Source organism: Fusarium fujikuroi, chromosome FFUJ_chr11, assembly GCF_900079805.1.
Source record: "Fusarium fujikuroi IMI 58289 draft genome, chromosome FFUJ_chr11".
Classification (NCBI taxonomy): domain Eukaryota; kingdom Fungi; phylum Ascomycota; class Sordariomycetes; order Hypocreales; family Nectriaceae; genus Fusarium; species Fusarium fujikuroi.
In genome coordinates, this window is record NC_036632.1 from 1,936,343 (window position 1) to 1,956,426 (window position 20,084).

At 48.5% G+C, this 20,084-nt stretch overlaps 7 protein-coding genes; 4 read left to right on the forward strand and 3 right to left on the reverse strand.

Annotated features, from left to right (window-relative positions):
- Window positions 1-68: 68 nt before the first annotated feature.
- Window positions 69-5,041, reverse strand: FFUJ_11972 (probable ABC1 transport protein; the record flags this gene model as incomplete). XM_023570931.1 has 11 exons in its annotated part: window positions 69-495; window positions 554-1,015; window positions 1,084-1,681; window positions 1,731-2,043; window positions 2,221-2,566; window positions 2,611-3,206; window positions 3,254-3,497; window positions 3,548-3,891; window positions 4,025-4,392; window positions 4,440-4,522; window positions 4,575-5,041. The coding sequence occupies 11 exons, from the start codon at window positions 5,039-5,041 to the stop codon at window positions 69-71; spliced, it is 4,248 nt and encodes a 1,415-aa protein (XP_023438121.1).
- Window positions 5,042-5,503: 462 nt separating this feature from the next.
- On the forward strand, window positions 5,504-8,011 carry FFUJ_11973 (uncharacterized protein; the record flags this gene model as incomplete). XM_023570932.1 has 11 exons in its annotated part: window positions 5,504-5,600; window positions 5,647-5,675; window positions 5,726-5,780; window positions 5,827-5,912; window positions 5,960-6,085; window positions 6,137-6,152; window positions 6,205-6,414; window positions 6,468-6,934; window positions 6,981-7,453; window positions 7,504-7,825; window positions 7,871-8,011. 11 exons carry the CDS (start codon window positions 5,504-5,506, stop codon window positions 8,009-8,011), a joined length of 2,022 nt encoding a protein of 673 aa, XP_023438122.1.
- A 56-nt stretch (window positions 8,012-8,067) lies between these two features.
- FFUJ_11974 (related to oxidase) lies at window positions 8,068-9,470 on the reverse strand (the record flags this gene model as incomplete). XM_023570933.1 has 3 exons in its annotated part: window positions 8,068-8,398; window positions 8,445-8,619; window positions 8,669-9,470. 3 exons carry the CDS (start codon window positions 9,468-9,470, stop codon window positions 8,068-8,070), a joined length of 1,308 nt encoding a protein of 435 aa, XP_023437968.1.
- A 1,174-nt stretch (window positions 9,471-10,644) lies between these two features.
- FFUJ_11975 (related to integral membrane protein PTH11) lies at window positions 10,645-12,305 on the forward strand (the record flags this gene model as incomplete). XM_023570934.1 has 8 exons in its annotated part: window positions 10,645-10,737; window positions 10,792-10,924; window positions 10,974-11,158; window positions 11,208-11,244; window positions 11,294-11,361; window positions 11,409-11,791; window positions 11,837-11,904; window positions 11,953-12,305. 8 exons carry the CDS (start codon window positions 10,645-10,647, stop codon window positions 12,303-12,305), a joined length of 1,320 nt encoding a protein of 439 aa, XP_023437969.1.
- Window positions 12,306-13,362: 1,057 nt separating this feature from the next.
- On the forward strand, window positions 13,363-15,469 carry FFUJ_11976 (related to glucose dehydrogenase; the record flags this gene model as incomplete). XM_023570935.1 has 3 exons in its annotated part: window positions 13,363-13,421; window positions 13,475-14,354; window positions 14,402-15,469. The coding sequence occupies 3 exons, from the start codon at window positions 13,363-13,365 to the stop codon at window positions 15,467-15,469; spliced, it is 2,007 nt and encodes a 668-aa protein (XP_023437970.1).
- Window positions 15,470-15,784: 315 nt separating this feature from the next.
- FFUJ_11977 (uncharacterized protein) lies at window positions 15,785-17,236 on the reverse strand (the record flags this gene model as incomplete). The annotated part of the gene is made up of 1 exon (XM_023570936.1): window positions 15,785-17,236. One exon carries the CDS (start codon window positions 17,234-17,236, stop codon window positions 15,785-15,787), a length of 1,452 nt encoding a protein of 483 aa, XP_023437971.1.
- Window positions 17,237-18,001: 765 nt separating this feature from the next.
- Window positions 18,002-19,618, forward strand: FFUJ_11978 (related to 6-phosphogluconate dehydrogenase; the record flags this gene model as incomplete). XM_023570937.1 has 3 exons in its annotated part: window positions 18,002-18,025; window positions 18,081-18,168; window positions 18,216-19,618. The coding sequence occupies 3 exons, from the start codon at window positions 18,002-18,004 to the stop codon at window positions 19,616-19,618; spliced, it is 1,515 nt and encodes a 504-aa protein (XP_023437972.1).
- Window positions 19,619-20,084: the final 466 nt, after the last annotated feature.

A 20,084-nucleotide genomic window follows, 5' to 3' on the forward strand; every position in this document is an offset into this window, starting at 1 on the left:
ATAATAACTATATTAACGCACAACCTTATGATCTGAGTTACTTAGACTACTTAATACCTTGTGAAAGTCTACTTCTTCCAAAACAACAATCCATTTCCCTTCTTGGGAACCCTGATCAACCAATATGCTACTAACGCTGCAACGACATCGAACAGGATAAAGGCCCACAGCAGACCAAAGTTTCTCCATCTTTCACTGTAGCGAATACTCAGAGTCCCAAGGTATGTATCAGTTGACGCAATCGGACAGTAAAGGCAAGTCTGGTTCGATCCCGGGTTCGATAGCGCACCGCCTACCGCTTGGACGAACTGTCCGACATATTCGCCACAAGTAAGGTTTGCCGGAGTTTGGAACTGCAGAAACTCAATTTTTGAGCAGGTGACCTCTTGTTTACCGACACCATTCGAGATCATGGCACCGATCAGGTATGTCAGGGGAGAGACGCGGTACATGAAGGTCCAGAATCCAGGGAGGCCAGAATATGGGACGAGAACACTATACAAGTGTTAGAAGATATCAGAAGACTGAACCATCACGGAAATAGGTGACTTACCCGCAGAACACAAGAGACATCATGAACAGGAACAAACCAAGCGTCGCTCCAACCTCAGCAGTTGGTGCGCCAGCGACACACATATGCGAGAAAGTCCCCTCGTACAACATAAACGCCCACGTCAACACAAACATGAACGCCCCTCGCTCATGCTGCGTATCAGTAATGCGACCATTGTCATACATACCAACGAGAAAGTAGAACGGCAAGTAGACTGCCAAAGATGCCACAGAATTCCAAGCCATCTCGATGACTGTGTTGGCGAGAATAAGGTTATACCAAGCATAAGTTTTGGAAGACCTTTCACGTCCTTCGTACAGCGTGCGTTGGGTGACGAACCCGGGCATGGTTTGGTAGGTTAGGAATGCGAAGATTACGAGAAGCATGAAGATCGAGAAGAGCTGGTTCTGAAGACCTTGGAGAGACAGCGGCGAATTCTGGAACGAGAGGCCAATGAAAAGACTCTGAGATGTGTCAGTAAATGTCTGTGAAGGGTAAGTGGCTGACTTGCCGTAATGAAGCAAAGGGACAGTTTTGAGTAGATGTAGGTCGGCGTTCGCCAGTATTGCTGGGCAACGCGCTGAGTGCAAGCCAAGAACTGCTGTGAGACCGAAGCAGCGTAAGAGGTATCCTCTGTGTTTGCTTCGCTAGAAACATGTCTCGATTGAGTCAGGTTGTCAAGCTCCTTCTGCAAACCGTGGAACTCAGAACTCGCTTTCCAGGTCTCGACCCAGTCACGGTCTGTATGAGCACCCGGTGCAGCACCGATAACGTGGAGCATCCACTCAGCGGGATTCTCTTCCGGTCGGCAACGAATAGCATCATGTCTCTCAAAATACCCCGTCAAGGCAGTGGCATTCTCGCCAATATCGCCAAAATAAACAGTCCTACCACCCTTTGCCAGAAGTAAGAGTCGGTCAAATTGCTGAAAGATAATGCCAGATGGTTGGTGAATGGTGCACAGAATAGCTAACCCGTGGTCCGCAAGCTTCTTGAGAAGGGATACGATTGCCCATGCTGTTTGACTGTCGAGGCCAGAGGTAGGTTCGTCAAGAAAGATGAGGGCTTCGGGTTTGGCGACTAGCTCGACACCAATGGAAAGGCGCTTCCTTTGCTCTACATTGAGGCCTGATTTGTTAGTCGTCTGCAGCCGCTATAGGTTGGTAGGGTTACATACCTTTACCGGGGACTCCTATGACAGCATCTGCATAAGGACCCATCTCCAATAAGTTGATCACCTCTTCAACATAGTCAATCTTGTCCTGCATGGAAATAGCAGTCGGCTGTCTGAGAACTGCACTGAAACGGAGGGCCTCCCGAACGGTAGATGTCTCGAGGTGGATATCTTGCTGCTGCACGTATCCCGTGGTTCTCTGGAATGACTTGCCGCGCGGTAATCCATTCACAAGAATGTCGCCCGTGATGACACCCATGGTGACGCGATCAGCTAATACATCGAGAAGCGTGGTCTTGCCCGCCCCGGTAGCACCCTATGAATGTTAGCCCGTGTCTGTGCTCAGTGCGAACCATCCAAGAAAACATAAGACTTTAGAAGAGTATGCTAAGGAAAACTCATTAAAGAGTCACCTAAGCTTAGGCTACGTTGCCTAACTCTCTTCATCACTCAGGATAAAGGTCCTAAGCTTTCTTGCCTCTCTGCCACTTACCATTAAGGCAGTCAGCTTTCCTGGCTGAACCCAACCATTAACGTCCGAGAGAATGCGGCGCGTCTCCCCCTTGACCTTAACATCATAGCAGACATTCCTCCAGCAAAAGGTAGAAGAACTTGATGGTTTCTCAGTCGGTGGGTGGACCGTGTCGTCGCTCGACGCTCGCGGAGGCTGTAAATCTGAACTGACGGCTTCTTCATCTGATGCCTCTTTGCGCTGAGGCTTCTGCCCCTTGCGGAATACCAGGATCTCACCTTTCGAAGCTTCTGACGAGAAGTACTCCGCTGCAAAGAGATAGGTGAAGGTGAAGAAGATGATGAAAGCGATTAGGATTCCGTAGTTCCTAACCTGGTTAGCGGTGTCTAAAGAACAAATGTCATAACTTACCTCCAAAGATGCGAGTACTGGTACTTGTAAACAGTCCCAATAAAGAAGTCACCGTCGATAAAATCTCGACCTGGCAGGGCACCAGCAACAGAACATGTTCGTTGCATCGGCTCGATGCTCTCGTACCCCGGACCAGAAGGTATCATTGTCTGACATCTAAAAGACCTACCCGAGAACTCATTCGCGACGAGAGATTCGTAGGCGTAAGCGATTGGGTTGACATAGTTAATCCATCTCAGCCAACCCTTCATACTTCGAATCGGGAGGACGAATCCAGCGTAGATGACCAAGCCGATGATAAAGATGGCAGCGGGGACGAGGGCTTGATGGACTGTCTTGGACGACTGGGCGATGGTGCGAAGGATCATGGACATTGTCATCGTAGTGGTGAAGCCGAAGAGTAGAAAGATAAAGAAGGCTGAGGCATCGCGACGGAGGTGCACCATAAAGTATAACGGAATATTAAAGGCGAGGGTTGAAATGATCTTGGATGGTAGATCGCAGATGATGGAAGAGACGGACTCGGAAAGAGGGCGGTATAAAGCGTATCTTGCGTGTTTCTCGACGATCGGGCGCTGGACATAGAGAGCAAGGATCTACACCATCGTCAGTAGGAACAAGAACGGTGAAGTAGCTAACATACTTCCAGAGCACTGCTCAGGCCGTTGAACAATATAGCGAAGAAGATTACCGAGGCCCGTTGGTTCATAGCCTCGGCCGTGCTAGGTAGGTTGAAGTAAACACTGCCAAGAACAAGCGACATGACAAAATTGACTGCAATAGTAACAACGAAAAAGGTCTTATCACCGAGAAGTCTCTTGACACCTCGACCAATACACAGCTGGATCTGCATCGGGATCGAGATGGTAAAGGGGCTTTTGTCAGATCTACAAAATAAATCAATGTCTCAGTATCTGATTGATAGAAGGTGACTTACGTAAATTTAGCCTTCTGGGCCCTCCTAATACCCTTGAGCGTCTCAACTTGTTTACCGTCGAGAGGATACTGGATCTCAAATGCAGCGATATCGCTGAGAAGCCAAGCCCTGTGTTGGCTCATTCTCCACTCGTCTGCGAATTCATCAGGACTGCGAGGTACTTTATTCTCAAAGCCAGGTCTCACGATCCGTTCATCGGGGCTTGTGAGGGATGTTAGGAAGTCGGCGGTTGTTTGGCGCGGAGGGCATTCGAAGCCCATCGTGGTAAAGTATCGTGTCGCTTCGCTTGTCGGGCCGAAGAAGATCTGGCGGCCTTCGTACAGGAGGAGGACTTTATCGAACTCCTGAGAATAGTTAGTCGTCGGTATAAGAAGGTGACCGGGAGGTACTTGCATCATAGGCGGCCTGACTGGCCTGATACATCGCAACAACCGCACTCGCACCACCAAGCTTCGTTCCAAGCCTCAATTTCCTCACAAACTCCAACGCCGTGGCACTATCCAGCCCCCTCGTGCTATTATCCCAACATTGAATGGCGCTCTGGTTCAGAATCGCCTCTGCAATACTAACCCTCTTTCTCTCACCGCCACTAACACCTCTAACAAAATCATCTCCTACTTTGGTGTTGAGGGTGTTGGAGATACCGAACATGGCCATCACAGCGTCTCTCATGTGTTCAGCGTAGACGTGGCGGGATATGTTGGCGACGATATGTTGGGGCGTGCGGGCGAGGGCTGCGAAGAGGAGGGTATCGCCGACGGTCAGTTGGGGGAAGTGGATGTCTGTTTCGGCTTGGTAGATTACTTCTCCTCTGAAGTTGCGGTGCATTAGACCCCAAGGGATACCTAGAAGGTTAGACGATGTGAGAGATGGGGTGAGCGGGAAATAGTACCTTGGTAGTTGAACTCGGATGCGTCGTCGAGATGTAGCCCGTGAGTATGTCCAGCGATTGTCTTGAGAAGTGTAGAAACGCCACTGTAATTTCATGTCAGAATCACATTAATGGCCAAGATGGTTGACGACATACCTCCCCGGACGACCCAGAACAAGAAGCAACTCTCCACTCTTAACAAGCCCATCAAAATCCGAGATAATCTTGACCTTCTGCTTCCTCTTCGCAAACCAATCAAGCGCAGCAAGGGGACTTCTCCAAATAATATTGAAGACATCTTTCTGAAACTCAGTCGGATCGCTGAATCCATGCACACTAAGATTGCGCCAGGATACACCCGCTGTATACCGCGGATGCTTACTCGGGTCTTTGGAAAAGGCGTGAAGCAAGGCCTTGACCCATGATTCAGGTTGGAACTCTGGGGACTTGGGGTCAAGGCGGGAGTCTTGGGCGAGGAACGGGTTGATGTTGGTTGAGAGCGCGGAGAATGTACGAGTTAGAGAGAAGGTACGGGCCAGTTGGAGGACTGGCTCGGTAATTTCTTCGACGGCTGTGTCGGCCTCTGTGTCTTGGGGAGTTGAGGGGGGCGTGTGCTCATGCATTTTGACGTCTTAGTAAGTGAGAAATAGATCAAACGAGTGAATTGTACTCTTCCGTGTAGGTAGTTGGTATGAAATGAAGACGTTGTGCTGCTTCATATAAGAAGTCTACAAAACCGGCTGTACACGTCGTCATCATAAGCCCACATTCTTGTAATCTCCGAAACATTATTCCTTGTCCTCCATATCATAGCCAATGCGTCATATGGGTAACGATAACTCAACGCCGTTCAAGATATCTCTAACTTGATAACCCATCCAGATCTTCACATGCAACGCCGTTGAGAGCCCGGCACTAACCCTGACTAGGCATCATCTACTCCACTCCTTTCTCCCTCTAAACCAAACACGGAATGTCGGCGCCGAAACATCAACCTCATCTTGTCCCTTAAACTTCTGCAACGCCGTCTCTCTTCTCCGTTATTACTTCTTACTTTTTCTGCATCGCTATCGGAGTCTTCCAAAATGCCGCCGACTCCGCTTCTTTCCGAACGTCGACTCCGGAGTACCCTAACGTCCAAAGCTTGTGATTCCTGCAAGGCTAGAAAGATCCGCTGTTCCGGTTAGTCAATGGCCTGGGCTTGTAGGGTTCGAGGCTGATTGTGCAGGTTACCCTCCGCCGTGCCAGAGTTGTACCGTGAGTGGATATCAGTAGCCGCAAATTGGTACTCAGATTGACGTGCATAGATCCGAAGCGCGACTTGTCGATTCGGGACGCGCAAAATACCACTTCGGAAGAACGGTCCGTCTAATCTGTCCTAAGTTTTGCTCATATCTAACACCTGTAGTTAATCGAAATCTATTACTGACTACCGACGAAACGTCGCCCAACATTAAACTCGATGACGGTAGCCCTGCTGGGCAGAATCTTGTGGTATATCTCAGCGGATTCTTTCGTTCCTTGGGAGCTAACCCATCTAGCCTGACGCAGATCTGAAGCGAGACGCCGCCTTTTATCCTCTACAGAATGACCTCTTCATAGACCGGATCTTGTTTGGGTCATCATCAACAGATGTTCCAAATGCTGATGAACGATTTTCTCTAAAGGTGAGCATGTTATGGTTATGAAATCAATGCTCAAGACTAACTTGGCAACAGGGAATCGGCCTGTTGAGTACGTCTTCGATCCCTCCGGATTACCTGTAGCGTTGGCTCATTATCCACAGGCGGTACTCATAGTGTTACGTTCTTCTCCGATAGTAGACTAGAGACGCTTTCGGCCAAGCTTCAGAATAACAAGGTCAACGACCTTATTCGGCGAATGTCCTCAGTCATCAACAGCAGGGCTAAGATAACCACCAGTACCTCACCTGAGCATATTCCTGAGCTAGCCCTTCCATCGATGAACTATTTATCTGCTGCAAAGTACATAGCTAGTGCGTCATCTACACTCAAACGGGGTAAAGCAAGTTGGACTAACTCACTGTAGTATACTATGAACAAGTCCATCCTCTCTTCCCTCACCTCGATCGCGAGACATTCGATTCCACCGTCGCAAACCCCAATCTCAGCACAATCCTCATCAATGACACAGCTTTTTCTGCTCTATATCACTCCGTCCTCGCTGTCGGTAGTCTACACGACGGTGGTGGTAGCTTTGAACCTGGAAAGGGAAAGGCATGGGAATTACTTTCCGCCGCATTAGCCAAGGTACCCGATTTCCCAAAGGCCAAAAACTCACTGGTCGCTCTTCAAGCGATAACAACAATTGCCGTTTATTGTCTCGGTGTACCCTGTATATCCATCGAGCATAGGATCATGACGGAGATGGCGCGTATGGCTCAAGATCTAGCACCTTGTCTTTGTAAAGGTCCCAGTGCAAAGTCGTTCTATAGAATATTTTGGGTCGTTTACGTGATAGAGAAGATCATGAGCTTCCACTTTGGCCGCCCTTCGGTAGGTTATCCCATGATACTTTTGGTCCTCTGACTCACTTTTACAGGCTATAATCGACGCTAATATCATCGCGCCTATGCCTTACATACCTGAATCCCACCTAGGAACCCTGAACTGGACACACATACTCGCTCAACAGAGCCGTCTTTTGTCACGAGCGATGAATACTCTGTTTTGTCCTGGTGTCTGCCATAGGGGATCGCAATACTTCTTGATGACGATTGATCAACTCCTCGAAGACCTTGAACAGTGGAGAGCTTCTATCGCTGAGGAATATCGCCCAGGATACCCGGCACAGTTCAATTTCCTTCGAAGGCCGGTACACGGCACAGTTAGGATCTGGATCAACTATCTCTACTGCAGCCTCAAACTCATCTTGCTGAGGAGCAGGCTACAGATCGACAGCTCTCAGGGCAGCGGAATGGGAAATACAAGTCATAGTCAGCAGCTCATAGAGGTTTCTCGTTCAGTACTCGAGATTATTACATATGTTGACGTCGAGCCCTCAACACCAATGTGGTTAGTTACACTAATGACCTCAGCCACACTGTATACTGAACAATCTGCAGGATTATCGCAGCTGTTCCACTCTGCGCCCTCTTTGTTCTTTTTGACCACGTCATCAGCAATCCCAAGTCTCCAGACACAAGAAGTAACCTCGCTCTACTCAACATTGCGGGTGGACATTTCAGTCGTATTGAATTCGCGAGTGAAGGAACGTTGCCTGGCTCGCTTATCAGTGAGTTTACATATATCGCACGCGAATACATCAATCAGTGCGACAACCAGGATTCACTAAAGGGGGCACAAAGCATGATGCTCTCTATGAACCATGATACCTCAGGGGACGAGACTTGTACTTCTGGAGTGAGCCACAGTCTTGAGGAGGAGGTAAGTCAATATCGCAGCACCTTGCTTCCAACCTAACGGTCGCAGCTTGAGATGGCTCAGGCTACAGTTCTGAACTCTACAACACTGATGGATCCTATCTATGCACCGATAGAAAGTCTTTGGGACAGTGGAAACGATCCACTATATGGTATAGATGTGATGAACCTTTTTAATAGTATTATGTAAGAGTAATCTATCTGTGAAGGTAGAGCTGGATTGTCGAGGGATCAAATGATTAGAGATTAGATGACAGACGAACCAAGGCTGGCACCGGGGAACTTATCCTTGATTCCATCCTCAAAGCTCTGTCCACCAACAGTCAAGTCCTTGAAGGCGGGGCAAGCGAGGTTCAGAAGGGCGGAGCCAAGAGCGTCAGTAATGAGTTCAAGTGGAGTCGCAATGATAGAGAACAAAGTCGAGAGAGAGTTTGGTGCAACGGTCTTGACGATCTCAAAGACGAAACAAAGAAGGTTGTTACCCTCGAGAAGCTTGGTGAGATTGAGAACTCCGCCGGTGATGTTGCTTACGTCCACTCCAGCGTAGCTGTTCACCTCTCCCATGTTGCCTCCGATGCTGTATTCATTAGTATATACCTTTATGTTTGCATAGGTTTACTCACCTTCCGAGCTCAGGGTACTTGGTAATCAGGTTGAGAAGATCCAAGTTGAGACTGATAAGACCGTAGTCAACTGATCTACGGTACCAGTTCTCAGGGATTCTCTCCCAGCCACGCTTATACACAAGCTTTCCATCTTTCTCATGGACAGCAAAGAAACTCTTGAGTGTTCCAAGGTCTATCTGTCATCAGCAAATTGACTGTAAGTTCAGAAATACTTCACTTACCCATGATGTCCTCAGTGCTTCCAACAGTATGGTTTGAAAGCAACCGGCAAGCAAAGAAGTATCCCGCATTTCGCGCAATCATCCCCGTAAAAGGCCCGTAGTAAAAGTTGGGATTGGTAGCAACAGTCTCATGGAATCGAAGCTTCGCTCGCTTCGCGAAAGCGTCAAAGTCATAAGTACCCTCTTCAGAAGCCATGTCGTAGAGCGACTGGAACAGCTTCATGTCCATGGTAGATGCATCTCCGGTGACGTACAGGTCATCCCTCGTGTTGGACGAATCACCTTCGATGATGTTGTGCGAACCATTCAGACCTCGTGGTGTTCCCAACAGCCCGAAGAGGTTACCCAGAATATTCTGTGAGCCACTGGCGGTGTTGCCGATGGAGAAGCCTGGATTGAGAGACAGAGGGTTTCCGACAAAGACTGTTCCCATGGTCGCCAAGATAGTAGCCAGGTCTACTCCCATTCCGTAAACTTGATTAATAGCACCCGCTACCTCGACGAGGCTTGTAACACCCTTACGGCTGATATATCCATGGTTCGCCAGCGCATTGAGGCCAGGACAGGGCCCTCGTTGGTCACCCTTCTCAAAGTTCGGTGGGATAAATTCGTGCTCGCCTGTTACCTTGATAGGCTTGCTCGCGAGACCAAGCGAAAGCCTCTTATCATGACTTCGAACCGCATCGTTCACCTTCCCCGAGAGTCTTGCAGAAACGACCTTTCCGACAGGACCTTCGAGGTATGATGGGAAGCCATAAACACCAACGCAGAGGAAAAGTGAAAGAAAGTAATGCCACTGCATGACGAGTAGCTAGCTAGTAAATGAGCGTAACAAAAACGAGTGTGAAGAAAGTAGAAGAAATGCCGAGAGGATTAGAAAAACATACGACGTGTTTGGCTAGCTAGCCTCTTCCCTATCTACCCTCATTGCGCAATCATATTCCGTCCCGGTCGATATTGAGATCTGCCTGCCCCCTCTCCTGACAGGCCGCAGCCGCAACCCACGGAACCGGGACAAGCATGCCGGTAGGTGGAAAAGCCAGCCAGATTCGGTAATTGTGTGAAACACATCACTTAGGTCGAATTGGGGAAGCAATACCCGTTGAAGAAAGACTTTGCCTAAAGGGCGTTGGGCGTTTCACGTTTTCTAGTTTGAGTTCCCCGATGTGACGCTGCTTTATGAATGGGGATAAGTTTTTGTGAAGTGCCGACTTTGGTTTGAAAGCTAAAATAACGCATGACATTTGTGTCTCAGATGGTTAATGCAAGTTGCTCGAGCAATTATGTCTGTGCAGGGTAAATCACGAGTCAGCGCAGACTATGGGATAGATGTCGTGATATGTAGAGTATGCAAGTCAATTTTGACAGAATGATCCAAATCTCTGGAAATCACGCAAGCGAACTTGGCATTCTCCCGGCGGAAAGGAACCAGTGGAACCTCCTCGCAGTCACTGCCACTTCACCAGGGGCCAACCGTCTAGACAACGCAAGGATACCCTACCCCCCACCAAATTATCGCTCTGCTGATCACCCAGTATCCCCTGCGCAAAGCAAAAGCAAAAAAGTCGTGCTGACAGTGTAACATTCCAGAGCAAGTTTTCTCTCGCTAGTGAGTTTGCTTCCAGCGGACCTGGGCTATTCACCGGGTCAAATGTTGAGATTGCCGACTAGCTTGCGAGCTCGTCATGGAGTAGAGTATCATCGGTTAGAGCAACATAACATAATCCAGGCAGACATTGATAGCAGAACCGGCTCTTTGGCTCGGTGCTGATCTCCCCAAAAGGATATCCTGTATCGAAACATTCCTAATCGTGTTTTTTTAACATGTTGTTGTTTCCTCTACTGCACGTCGATGTTTTAAGCTGATTTGAAAGGGACCAATCCACCCGGCGTTTCCGACCTGTTTTTGTTCTCTTCTTCTGTCATTCTTCGCTCCGAGGTCCAAACCGTTTATGGTTTTTTTGATCCGGTTGGCAATGAAGGCCCTTGGTTCGCTGGCACTAGTACTGGCTTTATTTCAGCTTGGTGTATCGGCCGCCGCGGCGCCCGAAGAGCCTCCAACTTGTGGTGTAGGTGAAGCTTTTCTATCATCGTCGAGATGCGGTTGGCTAACTCGTACGTAGGCGCTCTGTATCGAGGAGGAAGCGATCAAGTCGCCTTGCGGTCTGAACACTACCTGTATCTGTACAAATGTTGAGCTTAATGAGAAGATCTCGGTTTGCGTCGCGGCGAATTGTACGGTGCGGGAGAGTTTGTGTAAGTTTGTTCCTTAGCTGTCCCATGCGGCTACTGATGGAGTGGTTAGTGGTTCAGAGTTACTCCAAGCATACTTGCAAAGCGCCATCTCGCGATCGCACAACGCTGGTATGGGTCATCGGTATCGTCTTCCTAATTCTCGGCCTCATAGGCTTTGGTCTGCGTGTCATGGCCAGAGTGTTTGTTGTGAAGCAAACATGGGGATCCGACGATTGGGTCATGCTTTTTGCGGTGGTATGTAATACCGCTTGCCTCTTCTACTCCAGCGCTCACGATTGTATAGGCTCTCATGATACCGCTCAATGCTTTGTCCGTGCAGAGTAAGTCCAAACTTGTCAATTATCTCGGTTCGCTTTTAACAAATGGCAGTATCGCGCGTGGGACTTGGTAAAGACATATGGAACGTTCATCCCGATGATATCACCGATTTTCTTTACGTGAGTCCATCTCCCTCCGACACATTCACCTTACTGACACATACCAGCTATTCTATTGGGACGAACTTTTGTATCTCGGAGCGTTGCCCGTCACCAAGATCTCCATTCTTCTCTTCTATCTCAAAGTCTTTCCTGGCAAAAGAATTCGAATGGCATGCTGGATTTTTATTGGTCTGAACGTTGCATACTTTATCACGTTTGAGCTCATTTCCATCTTCCAGTGCAGACCAATTGAGGGCGCTTGGAGAGCATGGGATAAAGAGTTCAAGGCTAAGTGCAACAACATCAATCTACAGGGTTGGTTTGCGGCGATCTTGAACATTATTCTCGATGTTGGAACGATGGTCATACCGCTGAAGGAGCTTTATGGGCTGTCGATGTCGCTGAAGAAGAAGATTCAGCTCATGCTCATGTTCAGCGTGGGCATCTTGTAAGATTCCCTCCTCAACGCCATTTCTCTCGCTAACAAAATCAGCGTCACGATTGTCAGTGCAGTCCGCCTTCAATCTCTAGCAAGCTACGCAACAACCAGCAACGTAACCCGTAAATCTCACCACCCCTGCTCCCACTTTCCGGTCTAACATCATGCAGAGGACTACGTCGAAATTGGATACTGGAGCACAATAGAAGTGCCCGTGGGCATAATCTGCGCCTGCATGCCAGCCATCCGCGCGCTCTTCGGCATCGTCTTCCCCAAGGTCTTCGCTTCGACGAACCGCAGCAAGAACAGCTACGCCAACATCTCAGAGTCGAAGCAGCCAACCGGTGACAGGAAGGGCGGCAACACGCCGCAGATCACCATCGAGACGGAGATCTCGACCAGGTACTCGCGCCACCACGATGATTCTTCGGTAATTGAACTTACGCAGATGGGGAGGGAGCAGGGCCACGAGGAGACTGCGTGGACGGAGAGGAGGCCGGCTGTTCCGTCTGAGCCTGTATGATTTGTGTCGATCATCGTGTCATTTGATGGGACCTGGAAAAGTTTAGTTAGTGTCTACCTGACTCACTCATTGCTGTTTACTCCGTACAAGAATTGAGATTTCTTTGTCGTTGATTATGTTATGCACTAGTGACTAAATCTAAGCCAAAAGGGTTCTTGGTGCTGAGGTTATTGTTGAGGCTTGCCCGTTTATAGCTACGATCATCCGGGGAAATGTTTCACCAACTGACACCGTCGCACAGACGGGACAAGCATGCCTGATCCCCGTAGTCTAGCTCAACGGTCAGCCCTGCTGTAATGAAATGGCGATATTAAATGTTCTAGACTGCGAATATCGCCATTCGCGGCTCGGGCAGATCCCCAAAGTCTACGGAATTGTGTTATCCGTACCTGAAGTCTGTTATTTTTGGCACCCTCTCATTTCTCTTATACCGCCCTGTATCACCCATTTCAAGTCATTGTTTCACTTGACAAGATGACAGGTGGAATCTCCGCATCCTGGCCGATGCTACACTGACCACGTTGCCCTGTCACTAACCAGATACGACGGCATTTCAAGTTCCCTTTTCCCCCTTCTGCCCAACTCCACCGCGATTACGACTGTAACGCGCGAGTACGACCTTGCGCCTTGTTAACTCATTAGTCCAGGGGCCACGAACCCCAAGGTCTCCGCCTCGAGTTACTTCGTGTGTCTTTCGTTTCTTTTTTCTCGGGCATCAGAAGGATTCCGTCAATCTACTCTATCAATGCGCACTGAATCCTTCGCCCGTTCTTGATAAGCGGAATCGATCAGACTCCCACGTTCCGCTTTCATACCGACGTTTCCATCCGGGTGTGAGAGGCCGAATGCGTGATTCTGTTCCTGGAATACCTCCTGGCGATCGTTCTTACAGGCGGGGTTTGGTAGTATTTTGTGAGGCAGGGTCTTAATTTCTCCTCTTTATTATCTACCTGGCACGGCACGGCATTTGGAATTCTGGTTTCATGCTCTAGAAAGCCGTCCATTCATTCTTTTCACAGTTTTGGGTTTTCTAAGTGCTTGGCGCTGAGTAGCCAACATGCGTTTGTCATTCGTTATTACCTGCATTTCTGTTTTGGCTGATTCAGCCTCTGCTTTGTAGGTGCCCCAGTCTCTCAAGTACTACATCATACTTACTTTGGCATTGGCAGTTCTTCGCCCAAGTCGCATAATCCTTTCATCGGCAAACGCGATACCGCCGTTGAATATGACTATGTAGTCGTCGGCTCTGGAGCAGGTGGTGGCCCTGTCGCTGCCAACCTCGCCGTCGCTGGCTTCAAAGTCCTTCTCATCGACGCTGGCGGCGACTCTGGCGATGATTGGGTTGAGAAGGTTCCCGCCTTGCATCTCATGTCGACTGAGTTCGAGGACACACGATGGAACTACTTTGTCAATCACTACCCTGACGCCACGCAACAGAAGAAGGACTCCAAAATGGTTTACCAGAAGACCGATGGTAGTTACTATACTGGACTTACCCCACCTAAGGATGCGAAGCCTCTGGGTGTTCTTTATCCTCGTGCTGGTACTCTCGGTGGATGTACCCGTCACAATGCCCTCATCACTATCGCTGCTCATGACAGTGACTGGTCTTACATCGCCAGTCTTACGGGTGATGACTCTTGGAACCCTGACAACATGCGCTCTTACTTCGAGAAGATAGAGAAGAACATGTATCTCCCAAGCAGTATCATCGGCCACGGCTTCAGTGGCTGGTTGGGCACCTCTTTGACCTCACTTTCCTTAGTAGTTGAGGATCAGAAGCTTCTGTCTCTGATCATATCCGCTGCTTCGGCAATGGGTAAGGGTCTTCTCGGCTTCGTCTTGAACACTGTCGCAGGTCTTGGCCAGGTCTTGCTTCGTGATCTGAATGCACCCGGCCAAACCAGCAAGACCGGTCTCTACCAGGTTCCACTGTCGATGACTGACAATGTTCGTGGTGGTCCCCGAGACTTTATCCTCAACACTGCCAAGGCCGTCAACAAGGATGGATCTCGCAAGTATCATCTTGACATCAAGCTCAACACTCTTGTAAGTCGCCCGATTACTACATCGCCTCACTACTCACATATATGTAGGTCACTAAGATCAACTTCGACAAGAGCGGCTCCAAGCCTCGTGCCGTTGGTGTCAACTACATGCAAGGCGCAAGCCTCTACCGCGCCGATCCTCGCTCCGGCTCAGCCAAGCCCACTGGTACCGGCAGCGTCAAGGCCAAGCGCGAAGTCATCATCTCTGCTGGCTCCTTCAACACTCCTCAACTCCTGAAGCTCAGTGGCATCGGTCCCAAGAAGGAGCTTGACTCTTTCAAGATTCCTGTCCTGGTCGATCTTCCTGGTGTTGGAACCAACATGCAGGATCGGTATGAGAACACCGTCATTGGTAAGACTGACAGTGACTTTGTCATCACGTCTAAGTGTACTTTCCTTGAGACTCTACCGGACCCTTGCTTGGAGCAGTACAAGAAGGGTCTTGGTCCTATCACGAAGGGTGTGTATGGCACCAACGGCATTGCCATCGCCATTATCCTCAAGTCCTCTGTCGCCGAAGATGAGCCGGATCTCCTTATCTCTGGTGCCCCAGCCAAGTTCAAAGGCTACTTCCCCGGTTATGCCGCCGACTCACTCGCCGACGCCGAGCACTGGGCTTGGATCATCCTCAAGGCTCACAGCCGCAACAACGCTGGTACTGTCACTCTCAAGTCAACCGACCCTCGCGATATGCCCAACATCAACTTCAACTACTTCGACACCGGCGTCAATGCCAACGGAGAAGGCGACAAGGATCTCCAAGCCACATACGAAGGCTTCGAGTTCGCCCGCAAGGCCTTTGACGATTTGATCCCTCTTGACGGCGAGTTCCCCGAAGTTTGGCCCGGAAGCCAGACGAACAATGAGAAGAAGGCTAAGCAGTTCCTCAAGGATGAGGCATGGGGTCACCATGCTTCATGCACTGCTGCTATTGGTGCTGATGACGACCCTATGGCTGTGTTGGACTCTGAGTTCAAGGTTCGCGGTACTGAGGGCCTGCGCGTTGTTGATGCTAGTGTTTTCCCCAAGATTCCCGGTTTCTATATCGCACTTCCTTTGTACATCGTTGCTGAGAAGGCTAGCGATGTTATCATCAAGGCGGCGAAGAGTTCTTAGGACGCTTAGCGAGAGCGTTATACCCATATAGTAGAGGCACCATTGTACTAACATAGCCATTAGTTCAAACAAGTATTTAATTCTTAAATAATCTGTATATAAAAGTCTTTGAATCGCCTACCGCTTACCGTGTGTGTTATTATACTATAAGAGCCATAAAAGCTAGGGAATATGTCGCCATTGGGGGCTATAAAGTTATGATAAGTTTGTATAAATATCATTCAACGCTTAGATAAGTCTAAGGGAACTTGAAAGAAACTGTTACCTTTTTATGTTCTTGTACTTTCTAACTTCTTCTGCATAAGCCATCCCTCATTAAGTTCCCGTCAGATTATTAGGCAGCTTGTCATTAGGAGCACCAAAAAACCTCACGCAAGGACCCAGATGCCCATTTATAGAAGCCTCAACTTCTCCCTCACTGGACTGTCGGTCGGGAGGCTCCAGAATTCTCGAAGCCCAATAGTCCTGCCACTTCTGAGAGCGCCTTCGGCTGCGCTCAACATTTGGCGCAAGCGTCTTCTTGAGTTCTTTAATCGTCCCAGCAAGCTCATCTAGCGTCGGGAAATGATTGCCGTGTTTGGGATACAGTCTATTGTCGTCAAATAGAGCCCGAGCTCGTTGCCGATAAATGGGAAGCTGATGTTTACCGGAGGTTAGATTAACGAAGCTGTTTCCACTATGGCCCTCTCGGATCTCTCCGTCTTCGAGTTCGTCACAGTTGTCGCGGAGCCGATTGTAATGGCGAAGTTCCCTTTTGACAGGATTTTGGGGGAGCAGACAGGTCCATGGCATGCCGAAACGAAACGATAGTGTCTTAAGCCATGCTTTCAGAATATGTTCGCGGCCTGCTGCTTCATTCATGAACGATAGTATTTGCGACAAGCAGTCCAATCCGAAACGAGGAAGTTCGTGGGCCAGATATCGCCCGTATATTTCCATATCCGCTTCATACACCTCAGCGTTGAAGTAGGTGTTATCGGGGAAAAGCAATGGGTATCGAGAAGATTTGCGAATGTTTGCGTCAGATGACTGTTCTTTTTTGGGAGTTTCAGGTATGTCAGGTAACCAGGACTCTTGGCAATGTGCGAACAAAGCTCCGTATACACCTTGATAATATTCATGGACGGAATTCATCATCATCAAATCGGAATCTTTAGAAATTGCGAGTAGCTGCTTTTCTATGTTTAGCCATTCTTCCGGAAACCTTTTCCGCGGATAATAAATCTTGCAAAACAGCTCATATTTCGCAAAGGCACTTAAGAACCGATGTCGCTCGGCCCTCGTCAGACTCATGAATCTAACGGCCTCGGTGTCCAATCTCTGCCCTTTAAAGTAGCTTCCACTGCCATTGAGAATGTCCGGAATGCCGAGATAAGCTCTTGGAAGATAGGCACTCGTTGCTTTTGAGACATAATCCTCGATGAAGGTGATCATGCGGGAGAATAAACGCCAGAGTTTCTCAAGCTGGTCTTGTTCCAAGGTGTCGGGCAGCTCCATGGTCATCCACATTTTCGTCTCCAGGTAATTTTTGGCCGAAGCTTTATCTGAGATGTAGATGATTCCCTGGGCATCTCGGAGGAGAACACCAGAGGTGTCTTCATGTAAGATGTCGTTCATAATGCGGCGGAGGACACTTTTCTTGTAAGCAACGAAATGCCACAGCATGGAGGGTGAGGCTTGAATTACCATCTTGATGCTTATTTCAGACTGAAGATGAACCAGTATCTCACTCTGGACGATTGAAGGGAGTTTTAAGAATGGATCCATGGTTGGTGATGTTTGATGTTGAGCGAAAAGGGTTTTGTTCTGCTGTTGATCGTCGAGGTACCGAGGAGAGTAACGACTAGAGGCAAATGGGTTGAGACAAGGGCTCCTTTTATAGTCCAAAAAAGCCCTGCTGGGAAAATTTTAAACTCACTCCTTTGTATAAACCTCCGCAGTGCACAGTTAAGTCAAAGTCTCTAGAGGCTTCATCCAATAGGTTTATACAAGATAGTACACTTTGGCACTAGGACCAACCTTATGTGCTTCTATTTCTGAATTATAAGATTTAACCTTCAGATCACACGATATAAGGTATCATAAGCAAATCTCAAGGTCAACTAAGCAACTCACTGGAGAAGATCTTATACAAGCTTGAAGGCCTTTCATAAAGTTAACTTTTAGATTTAGTTACTAAAATCTAAAATTGCCCTTGCTCCCCAGGCTTAACCTCAACAAATAGGGCCGAATACCTTAATTCTGTAGATCATTCTTAACGTTTTAGGCCTCAGGTTCTATGCCTCCACTTGGCCCTGTGTAGAATCTCCATAAAAACTGTCAGGGGGAATGAGCACAGCGGTCGACATTCGTTGTTCACTCTGACGTCAGACTGATACAACCCTTATTCTTTGCCAAACGTTTTCACGGAGATACATCCTGGTGACGACATACCATATCAGATAAGCAAAAACACTATTACCTGGATCTTAAGTAAACCTTTTCCTTGGCCTTCAACAAGCTTTCCATGTCACGACGATTGCAAAGCTCATTATGTTAGAAAGACAGATAGCGAAGGTGAGTTTAAAACACGGTACAATATCAACTCTTTACTCATCGTTGTCATGAACAGATAGGTATGGTAGGAATGGGCAGTGTGGGATCTATGATGTCCCTCCTCTTCGCTGAGAAAGGCTGCAAAGTCTACTACTTCGACATCAGTACGCGGCATATCTCACCGTAGCTGACAGCCGCTGACCAATCACAGGTGAATATAACATGAGAGCCGCTGAGAAAATGGTCAAGGACGTCAACAAAGAAACGAGAGTCTTTCGACAACACAGCTATCAACAACTCTGCGAAGAAATCTACTCTGAGAACCATCCACGAATTATCATCTTTAGTATTCCCCACGGAAATCCCGGCGACGAATGTGTCAAGGCTCTTCGACCGTACATGAGCAAGGGAGATATCATTCTTGACTGTTCAAACGAGTTCTACGGCAACACGGAACGACGACAAGCGGATCTTGCAAAAGATGGCATTTTTTATGTCGGGTGTGGCGTCTCAGGCGGTTATCAGAGCGCACGAGCCGGTCCGTCAATGTCACCAGGCGGCGACCCCCAAGCCCTCGAAATCATCATGCCGCTTCTCAGAAGAGTCGCGTCAAAAGATCGCGATGGAAAGCCATGCACCAGCCCAATTGGCCCAGGCGGTTCAGGACATTATGTCAAGATGATCCACAATGGAATCGAACAAGGCATGATGTCAGTTATTTCCGAAGTTTGGTACATCCTTACCAAGGGTCTTCAGCTCAGCTATGAGGAAGCAGCTGGTGTTTTTGAGAAGTGGAATGAAACACCGGAACTTTACAATACTTTCCTGATCTACATCGCTGTTGATATCAACAGGACGAAAGATAAGGAGGGCCGATATGTTCTGGGAAGAATTCAGGATAAGGTTGTGCAGGACGTTGATAATACTGAAGGCACGGGGACGTGGTCTTGTGAAGAGGCGGTGAGACTTCACGTCCCTGCTGCGAATATCGTCAGTGCGCATATGTTCAGATGTGCGTCAGCTGAACTGAGCCAGCGCGCTGCTAATGCTGAAGCCTCAGGACGTTGGCAGCCCTCAGCGATGAAAGTCCCGTCGCGGTCAGCTTTTATCGAAGACCTTCGAAAGACGACGTACTTTTGTCTGTTGCTGTGTTTCACGCAGGGTCTGCAGATCATTCGTGAAATGGATCAGCAGCGCGAATGGCACATCAACTACCAAGACCTCCTGCACGTCTGGAGCGCCGGGTCAATCATTCAAGCTGGGGGTATCATGGATCTTCTTCACAAAGTCTACAGCGAATTACCCAGCAAGAACAACCTCTTGTCTAACAGCCAACTCGGAAAACAACTAACCAGCCTTCTCCCGTCAATGAAGCGGTGCACCATCACAGCCTTGGAGGCTGACATGGTGATTCCAGCAATGAGCCAGAGCTTGGAGTACTATAAGTATTCAACTTCGGTGGATCTGCCTACGCAGTTGACAGAAGTGGAGCTGGATTACTTTGGCAACCATAGATGCGATCTGAAGGAGGAACATCGGGGTGAACCAAGCAAGGGAAAGCACCACTTTGAATGGAAGCCCGCAAAGGGCGAGTCTAACAAGTCTCGGCTTTGAAGATATTAGAGTAGCTTTAGCAAGCAAGAAATTCTTCTGATGTAACATCAGGGTGCCATGATAAACTAGTCTAAACACTTCATAAGATCTACTAAACTTTCCAAAGTCTATTCATCGGTCCCGACTCCCAAGCTTTCGTGCATCCCATTCAATAATCCCCGAAAACTCTCCGTACTACAATAAGCAATTTATAATTATCTCGCGAGATCATCATCTCGGCTCGGAGATACCATCGCGTCTTCGCGTCTTCACAAACAACCCTGAGAAACTTCTGCTTACTTTCGGGCCGCGATCGGCATTCCCGTGCCGATGAGGTTATTCACAGACTATTCCCGGAAATCATCACTACGCCAACTTATCCACTAACGGCTACCCATATCAGGAACAGCGAGTAAAGTCGCCACATAACTCGAGAGTAATGACGTAACTGCAACAGCCATTCGTTGACCATCCCCACTGATGAATT